The 20,149-nt window shown below is 51.3% G+C and overlaps 1 protein-coding gene across 2 annotated transcripts; it reads left to right on the top strand.

The window, feature by feature from the left end:
- Positions 1-6,407: 6,407 nt before the first annotated feature.
- Positions 6,408-15,423, top strand: MLLT11 (MLLT11 transcription factor 7 cofactor). Of its 2 annotated transcripts, none has more exons than XM_005293700.5 (2): positions 6,408-6,545; positions 9,497-15,423. In XM_005293700.5, exon 2 carries the CDS (start codon positions 9,503-9,505, stop codon positions 9,770-9,772), a length of 270 nt encoding a protein of 89 aa, XP_005293757.1. In that variant the 5' UTR covers positions 6,408-6,545; positions 9,497-9,502; the 3' UTR covers positions 9,773-15,423. The 2 variants fall into 2 exon arrangements, with proteins under 2 accessions (XP_005293757.1, XP_065429667.1); XM_065573595.1 differs by lacking the exon at positions 6,408-6,545 and adding an exon at positions 8,336-8,473 and having other exon boundaries at positions 9,497-9,913.
- Positions 15,424-20,149: the final 4,726 nt, after the last annotated feature.

Below are 20,149 nucleotides of genomic sequence, written 5' to 3'. Positions count from 1 at the left end.
AAAGTGTTTTTCCATCAATTCTCCCTCCCCCGCCCTCCTTCTCCCTCCCCCGCCCTGCCCAGGAGCATTTGTCCTGTAACCTGTAACAAATTATCCCCTGACCACACCTTGGCCTTTTAAAATATACATATATATTTCCATCTATTCGCTACTGGCCTTAGGAAAATGAAAATCTTTCAAGTGTCTCAGGTTTCCCGCAGTGCTCAGGAGAATAGGAAGTTCTCACTGTCCCCAAAAGAAAGTCCAACTCCAAAGATTTGTATGGAAAAGAGCCTCCTGATTTCCCCACTAGGTCATTCTGGTTTTACACTGATGTAATTCCACAGATTTCAATTAGGGCTGCCAACTTTCTAATTGCTGAAAGCCTTGTCCCGCCCCCGCCCTGCCTCTTCCCCGAGGGCGGCCCCACACCCTGCTCACTCTCCACCTTCTGCAGCTCACTCCCCCCTCTCCCAGGACTCCCCTCCTACCTGCAGATCAAGCTGGGAGGAGCTGACACAGAGCCTGCCCACCTGCCCAATTGGGGCACAACAGGGCGGAGGGGGGCCAGGGCACAGCGGTACACGGGGATCGGTCCCCGTAGCGAGGGGCCGGGGCAATCGGAGCACAGTGGGGCAGAAGTGGGGGGCAGACAGGATTCCCTCCCCCTGGGTGGCGGCACCTACCTCTTGCAAGCCAGCCAATGCTCTGTCAAGTTTCAGCAGCTGAGCAGAGAGCAGCTCCTCCATGTGGCTCCAGAAGACGCTGCTGCTCTTTCCGCCCCCCAGTGGCAGAGGCTGGGTACTGTGGCCAACCGGACTTTTAGTGTCCGGTCAGCTGTGCTGACTGGACGCTGCCAGGTTCCCTTTTTGACCGAACGTTCCGGTCGAAAACTGGACACCTGGCAACCCTAATGTCAACGGAGTCCTGCTGGGGTCAAAATGGAGAAACTGGGGCTATGTCTAGACTGCAATCTAAGCTGTGACTGATAGGCATCCCAGAGCTAGCTTCACCCGCAGTGGCGTGGCTAAATAGAGCCGTGTAGACGCAGTGCTGGTGAGATGGTAACGCAGCACCCCTGGCCTGCTTGCATTGACCATGCTGAGACGCACTCCGCCACATTTGCACTGCCATTTTTAGCCATGCTAGTGTGGGGACGTGTACCCGAGCTGCAATCACCCCTCAGGTTGCGGTGTAGACACACCTGGAATGGGGAATCCAACCCAGCATTTCTTTATCTGAGCTTCACCTTGGGCACTTTCCATCCCAATCCACACCACGGCCAGGTCAGCTGGAACTGGGACAAAAATCACGGCACAGGAATAGAAAAGTTATGATGGGAGCACTTAGCGGTTCCAGTCAAGACTAGTCAGGCCGGGTGCTGCACTGACACGGAGTGAGAGACAGTCCCTGCCCCAAAGAGCGTCCAGTCTGAATAGTCAAAGAGTGGGAGGGGAAACTGAGGCACAGAGTGGGGAAGTGACTGACCCAGGGTCACCCAGCAGGTCTATGGTAGAGTTGGGAAGAGACCCAAGGTCTCCTGAGTCTATGTTCAGTGTCCTAGCTATCACACTGCGTTGCCTCTCTCTAAGTTGAATTCAGATTCCTCATCGGGGAGTCCACGTGGCCCAGGAAGGAGGGGAAGGGTTACAGCTCCCTGATCTTCGGAGTCAGCCCCAATGAACAGATGGGCTGCATTAGCTTATGCCCCAGGCACAGGGGCCCGGCTCCTCAGAGGTATTTAGGTGCCTGAGCCTCACCACCTGCCTTGCGTCTCCTCTGCCCTGCGCCTGGCACAGTCCTTGATACCAGTGCCAAGTGACCCCGAAGCAAGGAGGCAGTGCGGCCTAGGGGACTGCGATTCTGTTCTTGGCTCTGCCACTGCTCAGCAGGGGGCTTTGGGTAAGTGACGTAAGTGACCCCCGTGCCTTGGTTTCCCCATCTGTAAAATGGGGGTAATGATACTGCCCTCCTGCGTGAAGCGCTTTGAGACCGACAGATGAACAGCGCTATAGGAGAACTCAGGGTTATTGTCACCTGGTGTGAGTGCACAAGGCATGGAACCACACCAAGTCCCCGCCCTGCGTATACGCTGTCTGGGATCAGCAACTACCTTCGTGAGTAGCCCACGTTTACCAGGCACCTTAAGCGTGCGGGCTGCAGCGGAAGGGCTCTCAGTGGGAATAGAAGCCTCTTCTGCTTGCCAGCCACATGGGGAAATAATTCACTGCTTGGGGCCAGGCTTTGCCGGGAGTGGGCAGAGGGCATCATGCGACGATGGGTAACATTTTCGAAAGCCCGTAATGCAAGAACCTCTGTCCCATTTGCAGCTGCCTCAGAGGCACTCAGGAGCCTACGGCAGTACTTAGGCCCAGATTTTTAAAGGGACTTAAGCCTTGCTGCACTCAGCATTCCAATGCCAAACTGATTTAGGAGCCTAGATGCCTTTTTGATTCTGGACCTTTTGCAAATGAAATTACCCGTCTTATCTACACCAGAGAGCTGTCCCCCGTCAGCGATCCCGGTGTAGTTAAAGCAGAACCACCACCTAGTGTGGCTGTGGTCACATCAGTATACAGGTGCTTCATATTGGTACAGCCGTTCCCATGCAGGAAGGAGAATAAGGTATAGCCGTATACAGCACCTTTAAACCAGTATAACAGTGCCCACACCAGGGGTTGTACTGGTCTTACTAAATATCAGTTAAAAAAAAAATCACACCCTGGGGGTGTGTCTGACCTGGAGCTGGAAGGTGGAATTCCCAGCTCCAAGAGCGAGCATCTATTGCCATGGCAGTGCGAGCAGCGGGAGGGGGCTTTCCGCCCGGAGTACGTTCCTAGTATCCCAGACAGATCGTCCTTGGCCTAGCCCCACCCGCTGCTCGCACCCCCGTGGCTACACACTACCTGGTTATACCTAGGACAGAGTACGGCAGAAAGGGATCAGGGGGTCCGAGTGGACCACAAGCTAAATATGAGTCAACAGTGTCACACTGGTGCCCAAAAAAGCGAACATCACTCTGGGCTGTATTAGAGGGAGGCTTGTAAGCAAGACACGGGAAGTCATTCTTCCGCTCTGCTCCGCGCTGATTCGGCCTCAGCTGGAGGATTGTGTCCAGTTCTGGGTGCCACACTTCAGGAAGGATGTGGACAAATTGGAGAGAGTCCAGAGAAGAGCAACAAAAATGATTAAAGGTCTAGAAAACATGACCTGTGAGGGAAGATTGAAAAAACTGGGTTTGTTTAGTCTGGAGAAGAGGAGACTGAGCGGAGACATGAGAACAGTTTTCAAGTACATAAAAGGTTGTCACAAGGAGGAGGGACAGTTACAGGGACAGGAATAGCACCCGGGTCTCCATCCTGTGCCCTTTGTACTGGGGAACGCTGCCTCCGCAGCATGGCACCTCCACAGTGCGCACACACATAGCACTGGGCGACTGCCACGGGTAGACAGCCCTGTTTCCTGTTATGCACCCCTTTGAGAGCAGGAAGCAGTGGGTGTCTCCTGCTCTCCCCAGGGATGTGGACCCAAGTGGCTTGGGTCAGCTGAACAGAAAGCAGCATGGGCCTTGGCACTGTGAGGGAGGCAACAGTCATTCCATGGCAACATCCAGTGATGTGCTGGAGGAGTGGCGGACGCTCCCTAAAAGTAGGGGGGGGCCACCAGCACCTGAACCACACCTGCACCACGCTGCCCCAAGCTCACGTCCCTTTCCCCAGAGGCCCCGCCCCATGCCATCCTTCTCCCTGCGCCCCTGCCCTCACTCCACCCACTCCATGCAAGGCCCTGCCCCTGCGCTGCCTCTTCCCCCCAAGTGATGGGGCCGTGGTCCCCTGTGCCCACGCCCCTGGCTGGAGGGGTAACTTGGTGACATTTAATTGCCTGTGATATGCCGGAAGTCAGAGTAGATGATTTAATGGTCCCTTCTGGCTATGAATCCACGAGGGAATCTGATGACAACCCTCGCTGCCCACTTGGCCCCTAGCTAAGGGTCTGGTTGGAAGAACTAGATGCAGCTCTGGATTTTCCCCCTCCTTGGTTTACCCCATCGAATCTGTGTGCTCCGGATCAGTTTCCCACAGGGTCTGTCATTCGGCCTCCATCAGCAGAAAAGCAAAGGAAAACAAAGCTACTCAACCTTCTCGGAAAACACCAGAGAGAAAAATGTCACCAGTTTCGGCAGCAGAGTTCTCACACCTGCTAGGTTGCGCAGCCCCCTCCTCCACCCCAACCCCAGCTGGGCGAACATGACGGAACTAAACGTGGGTCTATTTAGGGAGAGAGAGCGGATCCTCACTGCTCCGCTAATGGCCCAGGCGCCGAGATAAGTGGATCTGAAAGCAAAAACAAGGAGGCAGAAATAGACAGTCTGAAAACCTAACGCAAAGGGGGCTTGGCTTTGATGGGAATTATGTGCACACAGCAACAGGAAAACCACTCCAGCGGAGGACCCAGAAGAGAATTCGAATCCTATGCCAAAAATATAAGGTCTAGGATAGTAGAGGCGGATTTTATATCCTCGGGAATTTGCTAGGAAGCCGGAACAATACAGCCTTATTTGGTATGGGGTCTTTTCAAACAGTGTCTTGAGTTAATTATGGTATGCATCCGAAGAAGTGGGCTGTAGTCCACGAAAGCTTATGCTCTAATAAATGTGTTAGTCTCTAAGGTGCCACAAGTACTCCTGTTCTTTTTGCGGATACAGACTAACACGGCTGCTACTCTGAAACTTGAGTTAATTAATTCCTCCCTTGCTGAGCAGGATCTAAGGGATTCACAGGTCAGTTTCCCCTCTGGAGCAGAACTCGGGTGCCGTCTCAGGTATTTGTTTAGTGTCATTTGTTTATTTGCAAAATGTCCCCGGCTCCTCTACGAGACCTGCCCCGAAACCCTTCCCAGAGCAGAGCTTTTACCAAAAACACCCTGTCTTGATTTAAAACTGGTCAGTGCCGGAGAATCCACCACGAGCCTCGGGAAATTGTTCCGGGGGTTAATTGCTCTCCCTGTTAAAAACGTGCGCCTTATTTCCAATCGGAATGCGTCTGGCTTCAACGTCCAGCCGTTGGAGTGTGGGCTCCCTTTCTCTGCAAGACTGAAGAGCCCCTATTAAATATTTGTTCCCCATGTAGGTACTTACAGACTGTGATCAAGTCCCCCCTTAACCTTCTCTTTGTTAAGCTAAATAGACGGAGCTCCTGCAGTCTATCATTGTAAGGCAGGTTTTCTAATGAATCATTCCCGTGCCTCTTCTTTGACCCCTCTCCAGTTTATCAACATCCTCCTTGACTGCTGGCACCAGAACTGGATGCAGGATTTCAGCAGCGGTGGCACCAGTGCCCAGGGGTGAAAGTAACGGGGAAGACTTACCGGTATGGGGGCTGACTCCGGTCCCCGGAAGGGACGGGGCCTCGGGTGGAAGGGGCGGGGCTGGGGGTTCAGCATCCCCCAGCTAGCCCATCTGTGTGCTGCCTGGCCGGTGCCAGCCGGGGCTCCAGCGGCGATTTAAAGGGCCCGGGGCCGGCCGGAGCCCCAGACCCTTTTAAATCGCTAGCCCGGGGCAGCTGCTCCTTCCTCCCTCCCCCACCGTTGGCGGCCGGGGGGGGAGGGGGCAAAAGGCACAGCTGGGTATGGGCTGGTACCGGTGGCCAATTTTTACCGGTATGCCGTACCGGCCCATACTGGTTTACTTTCACCCCTGCCAGTGCCAGATACGGAGGTAAAATAACCTCTCTGCTCCCACGTGAGATGCCCCTGGTTATGCCTCCCAGGATCCATTCACCCTTTTGGCCACGGTGTCGCACTGGGAGCTCATGGTCAGCTGAGCACCCCCCATGGCCCCCAAATCTTTTTCCATCACTGCTTCCCAGGAAAGAGTCCCCCGTCCTGTAAGTACGGCCGGCATTCTTTGTTCATAGATGTATACATGTAGCCCTATTCAAGCAGACAGCGTCTGCTGGCACCCAGCTTACCGAGCGATCCAGCTCGCTTTGTATCAAGGAACGCCCGTTCGGTTTCACCAAAGAGCCTCCGGATCCTACCATTTTAAAATGAACGTTGCTTGCAGTTGTGAGTGGGTAGAAAGGGAAAGTATGGCGCTCCTCAGCCCACACCTATTAGCACGCAGAAGATGAAATGGGAGGGACCCTGCCCAGGTATCACAAGATTGTTCTGTTTTAAAATCCTCTTGGCATAGGTTTTCCCTAACATTATAGAACTGCAACTAAGCTCAAGTGTGTGGATGAAGTCAGATCGCTTCTGCTTTCAAGCCCGCTCCCCCACCCCGACTAGAATAAAGCCTGGGTGCACCACTTAAATCACAGAGCGTTCCCACAGCTGAATCATCGGCCCACCAGCCCTGGGAGGAGGGGTAATGAATCTGCCTCTTTAGGAGGGGCTGCATTGCGGAGACAGACAGACACGCGCGCACACTCGCACCCAGACAAAAGCAAGGCAGAACATTCTGCAAGCCTGCCTGACGCCCAGCTGCAGCAGAAAACGCTTTCGGCACAAAGAAGACCCTGTCAGCTGGGTTAGCAGCCACCAGATCCGACCCTTCCTTAAAACAGGTAAAAAAGCATCACTATTCCTTAAAAAGAAAGCCGAGTCGCTTCAGGGGGGCTGGGGGGGTTGCCGAGGCTTGGATTGCTGGTGTGTCAGCCCTCAGAGGTTTTCCATGCATCTGAAGAAGTGAGGTTTTTTACCCACGAAAGCTTATGCCCAAATAAATCTGTTAGTCTTTAAGGTGCCACCGGCCTCCTCGTTGTTTTTGTGGATACAGACTAACACGGCTACCCCCTGGTACAGGGAAGGAGAAGAAATGGAACATACAGGATCAGTTTAGCACTAGGCTTTCACTGCAGTGGAATAAAGGCTCCAGTCCCCCATCGAACCTGGCTGATTGCCCGTTAACATGATTCCATTAATCAAGGTGACGCGCTTCTCTTTGGCCCTGAGGACGACAGGCAACGCAGAGGAATCTCTGAAGTGTAAATTGTCTTTTTTTAATATCTGCCTCTTTTTTTTAATATATATAATTACCCTCCCGCATCACGGCTTAGAGGCTGGCCTCGTTGAGTGCAGTTCTAAATCAAGCAGATTGCCCGGTGCCAAACGCATCACGGAGCTAATTTTAATAATCTGCTGTCCTCTTGCAAAAAGAAAGCCGGAAATATACCCGTGAGCAGAGTGCTATTAAAAAAAACCACAGTTGTTCGTTTTATGGAAGGGGATGACACACAGTCTTTGGGTTTTTTTAAATTTAGAAGCAAACTGGTCCCTGTGTAATTTGATGGGAATGCGAGCGCCCAGATGCAGGGGATGTCGGAAACCCAGTGGATTCAAGCCTCGTAAGAAACAGTCAGTGGAAAGCAAGGGAAATCTAGATATATAGACTGATTGGTCCTCGCTGTCTTTGATTTTACAGTCAAAGGACAGAGTTCTGCCAGGGAAACGCACATTAAGGGTTGGATTCACTTGGACTAGGGTAGGCCAGGTCTTTGGGGAGTGGGGAGAATTGTATTTTAAGGTGGTATCAAAGTGAAGAGCAAGAGCGGGGGAGGGGCACTGCAGCAAATCCGTCTGGGTGGGGCAATTGCAGGAACTGTCTGGCTCGGCACACAATGGATGTCGCGTGATGTGCCGTGCAGCGGGAGGTAGGAGAGGCGTCTCAGGTGTGTGACGGGGGGGCTAGAAACCCCAAAGCAGAGCTCTGTTACAGCCGATTGGGTCCTGATTCTGCTCTCACATCTGGCGGGGAGGGGGCTGGACTGATGTCAGTGGAGTGACTCCTGATTTGAGCAGGGGCGTGGTGGAAAGAGGATGAAGTCCTTTGTCTTTGTGGATGGGTGTGGGGTTAGGGTGTGTATACACACCCCCTCTCCACAGATACACACGCATGCCCACACAGATATACGCACACACACCATGGCAATACCTCTTAGACTCTTCTCATCAGAAGAGCTCAAAGTGCTTTACAATGGAGGTCAATATACCTTTGAGGAAATGGGCCATTATCCCATTGTATAGATGGGGAAACTGAGGCACAGAGCTGTGAAGTGAGCTACTCACAGGCCAGCGGACAAGACAGGAACAGAGCCCAGATCTTCTGAGGCCCAGGCCAGCGTGCTACCCACTAGGCAACACTGTCTCCTCCACAGGCATAGGTGTGCATGTACACACACACACACACACACACACACACACACACACTCGAATATATATATATTATATTCTATCTGGAGAGTTATAGTCAAAGGATAGCAAGAATTTGTTGTGCGTCCTTATCATGAATCCTACTAACCCTAATTCTATTTCTGTTCCTGTTTTATTCCCATTGTCCACACGTAGTTCTCTTCGTGTTCCCGGTCACCCGCAAATTTTCAGCACTAGAAACAAACCACAGGGGATTTTATTTCCACGCCCCACATGATTAGTTTCCTACCATGCAAACATTAGGGTGGCTCCTTCCGAGAACGTCTGTATCTCCATATCCAAGGTAAATGCTATAGCGAAGCCAATCGTAAGCCTAGATCCTGAAAGGGAGTTAGGCATAAATACCTTTGAGTAGCTAGGCCCTAGTCTTACCTGGCACTTTTCATCAGCAGCTCTTAAGGCACTTGACAAAGGAGGTCAGTTTTGTCACCTCCATTTTATAGATGGGGAAAACTGAGGCCCGGAGCAGTTAGGTGACATGCCTGAGGTCGCCAGGAGGCCAGTGGCAGAGCTAAGACTAGACCCCACCACTGCTGAGTCCCAAGCCAGTGCACTAGACAGCACTGCTTCAACAAGCTGGTTTTGATCCTTTATCAAAACAGGACAAAACGGCCGCTGAGGTGCGACACGTGGCTGCTGGGATAGAAGGCGGCTGTAAAACCAACCCTAGGCAGCCTGGGGAGGGGAAGATCCGGAAGGGCTCGGGGGCTGGGACCTGTCCCAAGATTTGTGGAATGTTTCCATCCCATAATTTCCACATTAGGAGGTGTAGGCGGTGGTACCACCCAGGGACCCCGTGATGCTACACAGACACAAAGTAAGAGACAATCCCTGCCCTAGAGACCTTACGATCTCCCTAGGCCAGACAGAGGAAGGCACCAGTACTAATTTACAGATGGGGAGCTGAGGCCCAGATCTTCAAAGGTGCCTGACAGCCTGGGCCGAAGGGACCTGCCCTAGAGCACAGAGAAGGGCGCTGGGACAGAGCCTGGACTAGAACCCAGTGTTCCTGGCTAAGGCCTGCTGCCTTCTCCACCTGCCCACACAGCAATATTCTTCGCCGGCAGCATTGATGGGGGAAGGGACCATTGTACCCCCAAACGTCTAACTGTGGTGAAATGGGCTGAGGGGAGGCCCCAGCGGATGACGTATTGGGGCCTCAAATTTCTCTCCATGGGCCTGTTCACAGGTTCAGGGCCTGGGTGATCATGAGGCAGTAACGTTTTAGCTCATTCCTTACCCCGAGTGGCTAGGACTGCGCGGTAACCTGCGTCTCCAAAAGACTTTTCCGTCCTCTTCCTTCTAGGTGGAGATGCTGGACACGGCGAACAGCCAGTACAACTCCTTTCTCTATTGGAGGATGCCCATCCCGGAGCTCGACCTGGCGGAGCTGGAGGGGCTGGGGTTGACCGACGCGGCGCTCTACAAAGCCAAGGGAGGTGTGGGCAAGCGGTCCGGGGCCTGGAAACAGCTCAGGCAGGACATCTCCGAGGAAGAGGACACTCTCCTGCAGTTCAACAGCTTCAATTTCTGGCGCGCGCCGATAGCCAGCGTTAGCGCGTTCGATTTTGATCTGGTCTGATGCCAGCGGCCCAGGCACACAGCCGGGTCTTTTTGGTTAGGTCTCTGTGTTGTCCTTTACTTTGAAAGTGGTTGCTGACGATTCTGATTAACGAGTCGCCCAGTGATGACACCTCCAAGGCTCACCGTCCGTGTTTCCCCATCCACCCACCTTCTCTCTTCTCAAGGGTATGTCGACACAGTCAATGCAGGGGTAGGCACACCTGAGCTAGCGTTACTCTAGCTGGCGTGGGTAACCATCGCAGGGTAGATGCGGCAGCCGGGCCATTTGTCCCATTTTAAGCCGGGCTGTGCTGTTTTTCTGTGGTTGGGCCTCTGTCCAGCACTGGGATAAAACCAGACATGGGTTTGTCCAGTATCAGGCACAGAGGACACCATGTTGAAGAGTGCGCCCCTCTGCCCCTGCCAGTGTGACTGGGGTCAGGGGCAGTGAAGCCTCCCCCAAAGTGGGGGGGCAGGGACCCCTACCCTCTCCGTGGCACCGCCTCTGCCCCTCTTCTTATCACCGAGACCCCACCCCTGGCCAAGCCAGAAGCGGGGCTGGGGAGCCCGGGCCCCTCCACTTACCTAGGGTACAGGGGGCTTGAGAGCAGCCCCTGACCCTTGTTCCCACCCCTTCCCCAAGCCCTCCGCCTAGGGCAGGTGGAGGGTCCGCGGCTCCCCACAGCTCCCCAGGCTCCCGTTGCCAGTCTAGCCAGGGGGCGGGGCCTCGGGGGGGAAGAGGAGGGGCAGGGACAGGGACCGTGGCAAAAAGTGGTCCCTGCCCTCCCCCGTTCCAGTGCCCCTGACTGGGGTGCTCTTCAACATGGCATCCGTAGGGTCATGCCAAAGGGGCAGTGTCACACAGCTGAGGTCGGCCCCACGCCATTCCCAGAAGTACTGAAACGTCTGGTATTTCTGGGGATGCATCAGTGGCCCCCTTAACATCTGGTGGCCCAGGCTAGCCACCCCGGTACTAGCCTGCCAGAGTCCTGGGGTGCCTATTTGGGTTGCCAGCCCATGCCCATGCCCATCTCACCCTTTTCTACACTGCTATTGTTACTCACGCTGGCTAGACCAAAACGACCCGGGGCGTGCCGAGCCGTACTGCAGTCACATCTTCACGTGCCCGTGCGGAGCTCAGAAGTGTTGGAAGCCACAGTCAGTTTGTCTTGGTGTGAGCAGGCCTTGTGCGATAGCTCTGACCGTACCTGTGCGACAACGTGCTAGAGAACCACCAAGTAGCGGTCGGATTTGAGCTCATTCCTATTGTGTTTTATTAAGAAACGTGGGTGCCAACAGAAGACCACCTCACCTATCCAAATTCTCCTCTTAGCTGAAGTCCGATTGCATTGCCCTGGGGAGGCGGACATCCCTGCTTCTCTAACCCCCCCCCTCCCATTTTTCCAACCCGTGCTCAGTTCCCCCACCCTTTCCATTTGGATATTCAATGGTTTCTCTGCCGGACATCGCCAACAGGCCCTTTGTTCTGCTCAATTCTGATCAGGCACAAGCAGGAGTGCTGCCAGCTTTTTTGCCGCCCTAGGCGGTGGAAGGTCCCGCCCCCGAAATGCCGACGACGACCAGGGCGGCCGAAGATCCGGCCGCCGCGGTCGCCGCCCCCCAAATGTTAGTGCCCTAAGCGACCGCCTAGCTCGCCTAATGGGTTGCGCCGGCCCTGGGCGCAAGGCTCATTTCTGAAAAGAGTCCCAGCTTGTCTGCCTTGTGTGTCCAAAACCGCAGAGCAAAGAGAAAACCAGCAGTGTGACAATTTTGCTAGGAACGTAGCTACATTTTCATTAGGATGTAGAGAAATGTCTGGGCCAGAGCCTCAGGAGGTATTGATGGAGCCGGTTTCCACCAGCCGTAGATTTGGCTGCCTGACCCACTAAAACCAAATACAGCCACCACATCAGTTTTGCCTTAAAGACTTGGGGTTAAATATTGCTCGGGCTCCCATCCCCTGAGATTACTGCCACGCTGAACATGGGTCGCATGTGGGCTCTGAGGACCCGATTCGGATTGCCTCGTAGTGCCTCACGCCATGAGCCGGGCATTGGCCGTCTAAAGCCAGGGAGCAACACGTTACTCCGCATGGGTGCGGCCATCGGAGCCGGACCCTTACGGCCGGCTCTTGCTGCCCGTATCACAGGAGGGCCACCCTGCGAACCCTCTCGCTGGTGATCATCCGATTCCCCCCCACTGAAATATTTTGGGGAGACGTCTGAGTAGCCACTCGCCAGTGGGATGAAGACCTTGGCAGCCTGCTTACTGAGTCGTAAGTGGCTCTGTATGTTACTCTAGTCGGGGCGGCTTTGAGCAGTAAGGCTCAGAGCCACAAGAATCATAGGACTGGAAGGGACCTAGAGAGGTAATCTAGCCCAGTCCCCTGCTCTCATGGAGTTTTCGGATACTCATGGAGTAGCAAGAGGATTAGGCGTTGTGCTTTACCCACACTGGCTTCACGGGCGGCTGTGGGGTCCGTCGGCCCCGCCTTGCTACACCTGGCTGGCGTCAGGCTTGGAGCGAGGGGAGAACCCGGCTCAGATGAAAGCGGATTGGGGAGGAGAGCGGTCGAGCCTTCCAGAGCCTCCCTAGGGAAAGGCAGGAGAGTTGTGGGACCATGTTGGGATCTATGTCAGCCGTGAATGACCTGCCCCTGCCCCTGCGTTAGTTTGCTGCAAGTGGTCCCCTGCCTGAAGGGGGCGACTGCTTGGGAATCAACCTTTGGTTTCCTTACACCCGACTGCTAGTGCTGACTTGTCCGGAGCCTAGAAACAACCTGACCGCAGCTGCCTAGCGCTTATTGATTTCAATGGGGGTTAGGCACCTAAATGCCTATGAGGATCTGGGCCTTAGGGGCTACTTAGAGTGAGCAGCCCTCAGGTGAAGGGGTTAAAAAAAAAAGTTTTTCCTCCCCCAAGTGCAAAAGAAGTGTCTGCAAACAAGTGGTAGAAAATCTGGGAGGTTTTTTTTATGGCCACATAAATAAAAAAAAAGGCTTGTTGGCTGGATTGTTCATACCTGTGCTGACGCCAGGTATGAGAAATGTTAGTCCAAAAGGCAACAGGACAAGAGAGATGGAAAAGGCTGAAAAGGAGGGTTTGTGCTGAAGGGTAGCATTGCTCCAATGTACCTGCTGTTTATGGTACACAGTGCTGCAAGGGAGGCTAGGAACGTCTATTCTATATGGAGATTAATTGTAACAAATCTATGGCAACGTAGGACTTCACAGAGGTCACCATGCTGCATCAGGCGGTTGTTTGGAATTTCAGAGTGATAGAACTCAGAGCCACTGCTCCAGGCTTCTACAGTGTGAGCTCAGAGTGAATTTCCTTTAGCAGCGACCAGTATAGGGTCTATGACCCACAGTGGAGCAGTTCTGATTCCACCCACCAGAGGGCAGGGGTGCAGCTGCATGCTAGCCGGTTCTTGATGTTATGATGCTAGTCAGGAAATTCGCGATGTGCAGCAATTCAAAGCCTTCCTGGAGCTTGCAGAGTATGTGACATGTAGAAGGGAACGAGGCAGCCCGAACTAGTAAACGGCCGGGAAAAATGTAAATTCCACATACAGAGCATGGCTATTTCACCTTCCAAAAATAGCCGGGCTGCTGACTTTAAGATGCCGATTTTAAACTGGAGGTGAAGAATGTAAACTTTCCTTCACAGGCCTGTATGGTTTTGTGTCCCAAGCCAAGAACCCATGGAAACCAGGGGCGAGGTACTTAGAATGAAACTTTAAATAAAATTCGTTTTAAAAAAGTACGCATTCCTGTGGACACTTGAAATCCATACAGACTGGAACAAAACGCTCTTTATAGTTGTTATGCCTCAGCTGCCTTTAAACCGTTTAAAGTTCTTTTAACTATATAAGGTTAACGGACATGCCAAACAGTGGGTGCGCCTTGTCTGAAACGCCTGCCTTCTTGCCTGGGGGAGTGAAAAATCAAGAGGCTTCTCAAATAAAGGGTCTGCTTCTCCTTTACCCTGCACCAGTGCCAACTCAATGTAAGAGACAGCTGTGCGGGAAGTGCTTTCTGTTTCACGAGAAATCCTGCCATTTTGAAGTTTTTCCCCCATTCCAGAACAAAACAATTCAATTCAAAAATTTCCCGTGAAACAAAATTTGGAGGGTGGCGGGGCGGGGGGACGGGACACTATTTGGGGTCGATCACGTTTCACTCGGATTTCAGCTTTTTCAAAATGTTATAGTCTGTGGTCTAAAGTCAAACGATTGGACAATCATTTTGAAATGGAACCTCGGGACGTTCGGCTCCAGAAGGAGTGAAATGGAACATTCCACCCTTAGCGGAATGTGCCATTATGATTTCGTTTCTGAAATGAAATGGTCAAAATTGACACGTTCCCAGCAAACGTTTTGATTTGGATGAAACGGCATTTTCCGAAGGAAAAACATTCCGCTGGGAAGCTTCCCAGCAGCTCTAGTGACAGACACTGCCATTCTGAGCACTTGATATCCACTTGGCGTTGGGGTAAGTGCTATACAAAGGTGCAGGGTACCAGGGAATTGGGCCCAAAGTCTCCAAGACCGACATGCTTAATGTTCAGTGTGCCTTACAAAGAAAGCAGGTAATGAATGGGAGAAAGCTACTAAATTAAAATGAAACGAAAACCACTGTATTCTCCATCCATCCTTCACTGCTGGTTTGGTGTCAGTGCTGATATAAAAGGCCTCGGAATGGATTACAGAAACCTGCCTTCATCTTGGTTTCTGTGTGAATTCTGAGGCTACGTCTTCACCCTTCATGAGCTCTTTCTATGTCCTGAATTTAGAACCGGGATGCTTCCAGGGACTATATATTCCTCAGATCTCACAGAGAAACAAAGGTGTCCTGATCAAGCCAATATGGTCAAGGGGAGGGTGTGCGTGTTTGGTCACTAGGTACTGGGGATCTATGGTTCACGCACACAATCTAATGGACCGCAGCAAATGCTGAGAACTAGAAATCTCAATATCTGGGTGGGTTAAGTATCATACGGTGTATGCAGAATGTTATGCTACTGTACTTTGTCCTAGAGCATGCACAGCTGTATAAGTGTCCAGTAGTCCTCTTACATACAGAAATCTGCAGAGTATAGACACCAATCCTGTGTATGGCTCTCTTGTACATTGCAAGTGGCTTCTGAGTAAGTTGTGTTAGTGAGGAGTCCTTGTTTTACCTCCCCTTTTATAAGGACAGATGCCTTGTTTGCCTTCACAAATTGTTCAGTCTTCCACTGGCCCAGCTGTCTAGCACTTCCACTGCCGCTTTGTGTTCTCCAGGCCGGACTGAGCGAAGCCGATGCCAGAGGTGTTTTCCAAAATCTTTCAAGTGTAATGGTCCCAAACTCTAACCGATGGCTTCACCTGGCAGTCTGTCACCGTGCTGCCTCCGAACAAACGTTAAGAAAGTATTTCGCCCCAGAATGACGCTAAATCTTCTCTGCGTGAATATTACGCCATGATTCGTATTCTTTGAACTAAAATGTTTATTGTGGCAACAGATTCACCTAACTGTCACGCCGCTGCTTTTACGGTCTATTGCTTTTGCCGGGCATTTAGAAGTCTGGCACTTTCGCTACGATTTCAGCTGCCTCACCACTTTGTGCTCCATAATATCATCTTTTACCTCTCTTGCCATTTCATAATAATAAAAGAGTATGAAACTAAGAGGCTGTATCTGTAATTTCTGGGGACCACTCTCCCCTGGCTGGGTGCAACTATGGAACTCAAGTGTGTGGAGACATCAAAACAAAGATCTACTGGTTTTCTTTATGGCTGTTTTCTAGTTGTCGACTTTCCCATCCGAGTGGGCCCAATCGCTCAAACGGTTGTAGGTTTATTTCCGTCCTGTCTGATATCATTATAACTAGACTTGGCTGCAACAAAGGAATTTTCATCCTGCTGATTATGCCAAGGTTTAGGGGGAAATTTCATCCTAAATTGGAGTAAATCTCAATTTTTTTCATGGGACAGAAAGTCTAAAATAACCAAAATGGAAATTTGTTTTGGCTTGCTGGCTGCCTTCCTTGTCAATTTCATGGTCCCCCTGCAGGGAAAAAGTGAAATTGACAAGACCCTTCTCCATGAGCTTTCAGGGTTCCAGCATTTGGATTTTTTTCCCCATGGAAACATTGAATTTTTTCAGCCAAACTGAAATTTTCCCACAGACAATTTTGATTTTTGCACAAGGGGCCTATTCGGTTGGAAAACTGCAGCCCAGAACTAACCGTAACATCACATTCTCTAGTTTCAGAGTAGCAGCCGTGTTAGTCTGTATCCGCAAAAAGAAGAACAGGAGGACTTGTGGCACCTTAGAGACTAACAAATTTATTAGAGCATAAGCTTTCGTGGACTACAGCCCACTTCTTCGGATGCATATAGAATGGAACATATATTGAGGAGATATCAACTCCGGTTTGAATAAAGACTGGGAATGGCTGAGCCATTACAAACATTGAATCTATCTCGCCTTGTAAGTATTCTCACACTTGTTATCTAACTGTCTGTACTGAGCTAGCTTGATTATCACTTCAAAAGTTTGTTTTCTCTTAATTAATTGGCCTCTCAGAGGTGGTAAGACAACTCCCACCTGTTTATGCTCTCTGTCTGTGTGTGTATATATATCTCCTCAATATATGTTCCATTCTATATGCATCCGAAGAAGTGGGCTGTAGTCCACGAAAGCTTATGCTCTAATAAATTTGTTAGTCTCTAAGGTGCCACAAGTCCTCCTGTTCTTCTTATCACATTCTCTCAGATCCTTGGACTTTGTGACATTCCCACAGAACGGGCATCATGTCAAATGCAAGCAGTCCGTCTTTAAGAACATAAGAACGGCCACACTGGGTCAGACCAATAGCCCATCTACCCCAGTATCCTGTCTTCCAACAGTGGCCAGTACCAAATGATTCAGAGAGAAAGAGGAGAACAGGCTAATTAAATCAAGTGATCCATCCCCTGTTGTCCAGTCCCAGCTTCTGGGAGTCAGAGATTTAGGGACCCCCAGAGCATGGGCTTGCATCTCTGACCATCTTGGCTAATAGCCATTGATGGATCTATCCTTCAGAACTTAGTCTTTTTTGAACCCAGTTATACTTTTGGCCTTCACAACATCCCCAGGCAGTGAGTTCCACAGGCTGACTGTGTGTTGTGTGCAGAAGTCCGACCTTTGGTTTGTTTTAAAGCAGCTGCCTATTAATATCATTGGGTGAGCCCTAGTTCTTGTGTTAGGTGAAGGAATAAACAACACTTCCTTATTCACTCTCTCCACACCGTTCAGAATTTTGTAGACCTCTATCATATCCCCCCACCTTTAGTCATCTCTTTCCTAAGCTGAACAGTCCCCGTGTTTTTAATCGCTCCTCCTAAGGAAGCAGTTCCGCACTCCTAATTAATTTTTGTTGCCCTTCTCTGTACTTTTCCCAATTCTAATCTATCTTTTTTGAGATGGGGCGACGAGAACTACCCTGCGGTATTCAAGGTGTGGGCGTACCATGGTTTTAGATAGCGGCATGGTGATGTTTTCTGTCTTTGCATTTGAAGGAGAAGGAAGGAAGGTTGGTAAAGCATTTGGAAGATGTAAATCTGCACCGTGCGCTTGATTCTGCATCTCCCTGCACCTGCTGCGGTAATGGACACAAGCACAGAGTGCAGGTAAAATGCTGCCCGATCAGGATGGTAGCATCTTGCACTGCACTCTGGAGTAAATGGCTGTATAAGCTGCAAGAGAATGGAGAGCCAGGGCCACAAAGCGTTAAGTGTATCCTCTTGGTCTAGATTGAGCTCTTCGAGGTAAGGGGTCTGTCCGTTGTTTTTCACCAGGTCTGTTGTATGCTTGCAGTGGTCTATTGCCCTGTGTGCGCAGCTGGTATAGACCAGCATAGCTCCACTGATATCAGCAAAGCTACCAGCCCAGGATCTGTCGCATCATGTCTTCTTCTCTTTCGATTGTGGTGACTGGATCTGTTACAGGCTTCACTCACCGCAAGAGCGCCTCTTTCCCGGCCTGGCCTTGCGTAGCGGCTTTCTTTCTGTATGGCTCCCTCTGCCGATGGTCACTCCCTCAGTGCGACGCTCTCTCTCACAGCCCTCTGGCTAGGTCGCTATATGATCCCCCCTTCCAGGGGCTCAGAGTCTCACCAGGCACTGCCAACAACCCAGTGGCTGGTAGGGGAACCCCGGCCCTCCCTCTACACTGGGTTCCAACCCAGAGTCTGCACTGTCCCCCCTCCTTGTTGCTGTTAGCCTGAGAAGGCAGGGTAGGAAGAAACCCAGGTTTCTTTCCCCACAACTCCTGTGGGGTTGATGCTCCTTCCAGGGCGTATTCTCCCCCCCCCCCCCAGCTTTCCTCCTCCCCACTTCCCTGCTGCTAGAGAGCAACATGCAGCCTCTCTCCCGGCTCCTACAAAACTCTTCACACAAATCTGACATGAGGAATCATAACATTCAAAAACCAGTGGGAGAACACTTCAACCTCTCTAACCACTCAGTGACAGACTTGAAGGTGGCAATTTTGCAACAACAAAAAACTTCAGAAACAGACTCCAAAGAGAGACTGCTGAACTTGAATTAATCTGCAAATTAGATACAATGAATTTAGGTTTGAACAGAGACTGGGAATGGCTGGGTCATTACACTAATTGAATCTATTTCCCCATGTTAAAATATCCTCACACCTTCTACGGGTCATCTCGATTATCACTTCAAAGGTTTTTTTCTCTCTCCTGCTGATGATAGCTCATCTCAATTCATTGGCCTCTTACAGTTGGTATGCGTACTCGCACCTTTTCATGGTCTCTGTATGTATAAATATCTTCTTTCTGTGCGTTCCAGTCTATGCATCTGATGAAGTGGGCAGTAGCCCACGAATAAATAAATGTGTTAGTCTCTAAGGTGTCACAAGTACTCCTGTTCTTTTTGCGGATACAGACTAACACGGCTGCTACTCTGAAATCTTCCCTTTCTATTCCTTACCCAGTTCTCCCCCTGCTGGCTTCCCTCAGCAATTAGTATTTATAAATCCCTGGGCCTCCCTTCAGGTGCCTCTGGGAAAGCGAATTGGCCTCTTGGGGCCACCATAACCCTTTCAGGGCTGATGTGGGGTGATCGCCTTTGGCACTAGTGCAGGGGTGGATTAGCCACTGGGCCAACGGGGCCTGTCCCCAGAGGGCGGGGCCTGGAGAAATGGGCACCCCCGCGCCCTGACCCCACTCCCCAGCAGGAGCACTGGGACCCCCAGCTGCAGCCGCAAGGGGAAGGGGCAAAGTGGGGGTGGAGCAGAGCAGAGATTGAGAGGGGCCCCCTCACTTTCTCTGGCCCAGGGCCCCCCCGAAACCTTAAGCCATCTCTGCTAGTTAGGGTCACAAATAAAGTTGTTTTTTAAACAAAATGCCAGCTCTATTTTCCCAGTCCCTTGTCTTGCGAGACAGGCTCCCCACCACACAAACTTCCAAGCTGCCAGGCTATGAAAAACAGAGAGAATTTTCCTTGAAACCCTGTGGGCACAGACACACCTTTGTGCATCAGTTCACAGAGCTTTGGCAGGGTGACATGCTCCTCGGCCAATGGGTAAACAGTCTGGGGAAGAGACGGAATTTCATTTACATGCATTAAAAAATGAAAAAATCTAGAGGCTATTACACACATGTGCTTTTGACACGTGATCCTATTGGCAGCCCAAATGTAACTTTATTCAGATCTCCGAACCTCTCAATCTAACCATGCCACATATTCATGCTTCTTCCCGAGAAGTTTCCTTTGCAAAGCCCATATATTTTGTCTCAATTCTCAGTCCGTCTATGCCTGTGTATTCCCTCTGCATTCTGCAGAGGTTCCTGTTGGATGTTTGGCCCTGTGTCCAAAATTTCTGGTTTAAAAAGGCTCTAAAATCCACAGGCAGACTTCGATTTTTCTGACGGAGTACAGTCAAGGAAATCAGCACTGATTCAATAGAGGGAAGATGAAAGACTCCAGTAAGCAGCCAGGGGTATGTAATCCTGACTCACTCCTCAACCATTTCCTGGACAATGGGACTGAGCGTAATCAAAGGAAAGCCAGTGACTGGGTCATTTTGACAAGCGGTTCTGGACACACAGCTCCCCTAATGTGAGCAGACGGCACATAGAATGTTATCTTGACCCACTCTGTTACTATGGGGACTCTGCTGAAAGGACAGCCCTGCTGCCGAACTCCAGCTCTGGCCCAGGCTCCCGGCAGCTCCGACACCTGCACTCCTGATCCCGGAGCTCCTCAGAGAGCAGATGCTGCAGTCCTGCCCACCAGGTTGATGCTCCGTATCAGAGGGCCTGGGCACCTGTTCCAGCATCCAGGGGAGGTGCTGAAGGGGCTGGCAAAGGGTGAGTGCAGGGGAGTTACTATGTACGCGTGAACGGCG

The sequence above is a fragment of the Chrysemys picta genome, chromosome 20, assembly GCF_011386835.1.
Source record: "Chrysemys picta bellii isolate R12L10 chromosome 20, ASM1138683v2, whole genome shotgun sequence".
NCBI lineage: Eukaryota > Metazoa > Chordata > Testudines > Emydidae > Chrysemys > Chrysemys picta.
Note: the sequence above shows the minus strand (reverse complement) of the source record. Positions and strands in the feature narration are given on the sequence as shown.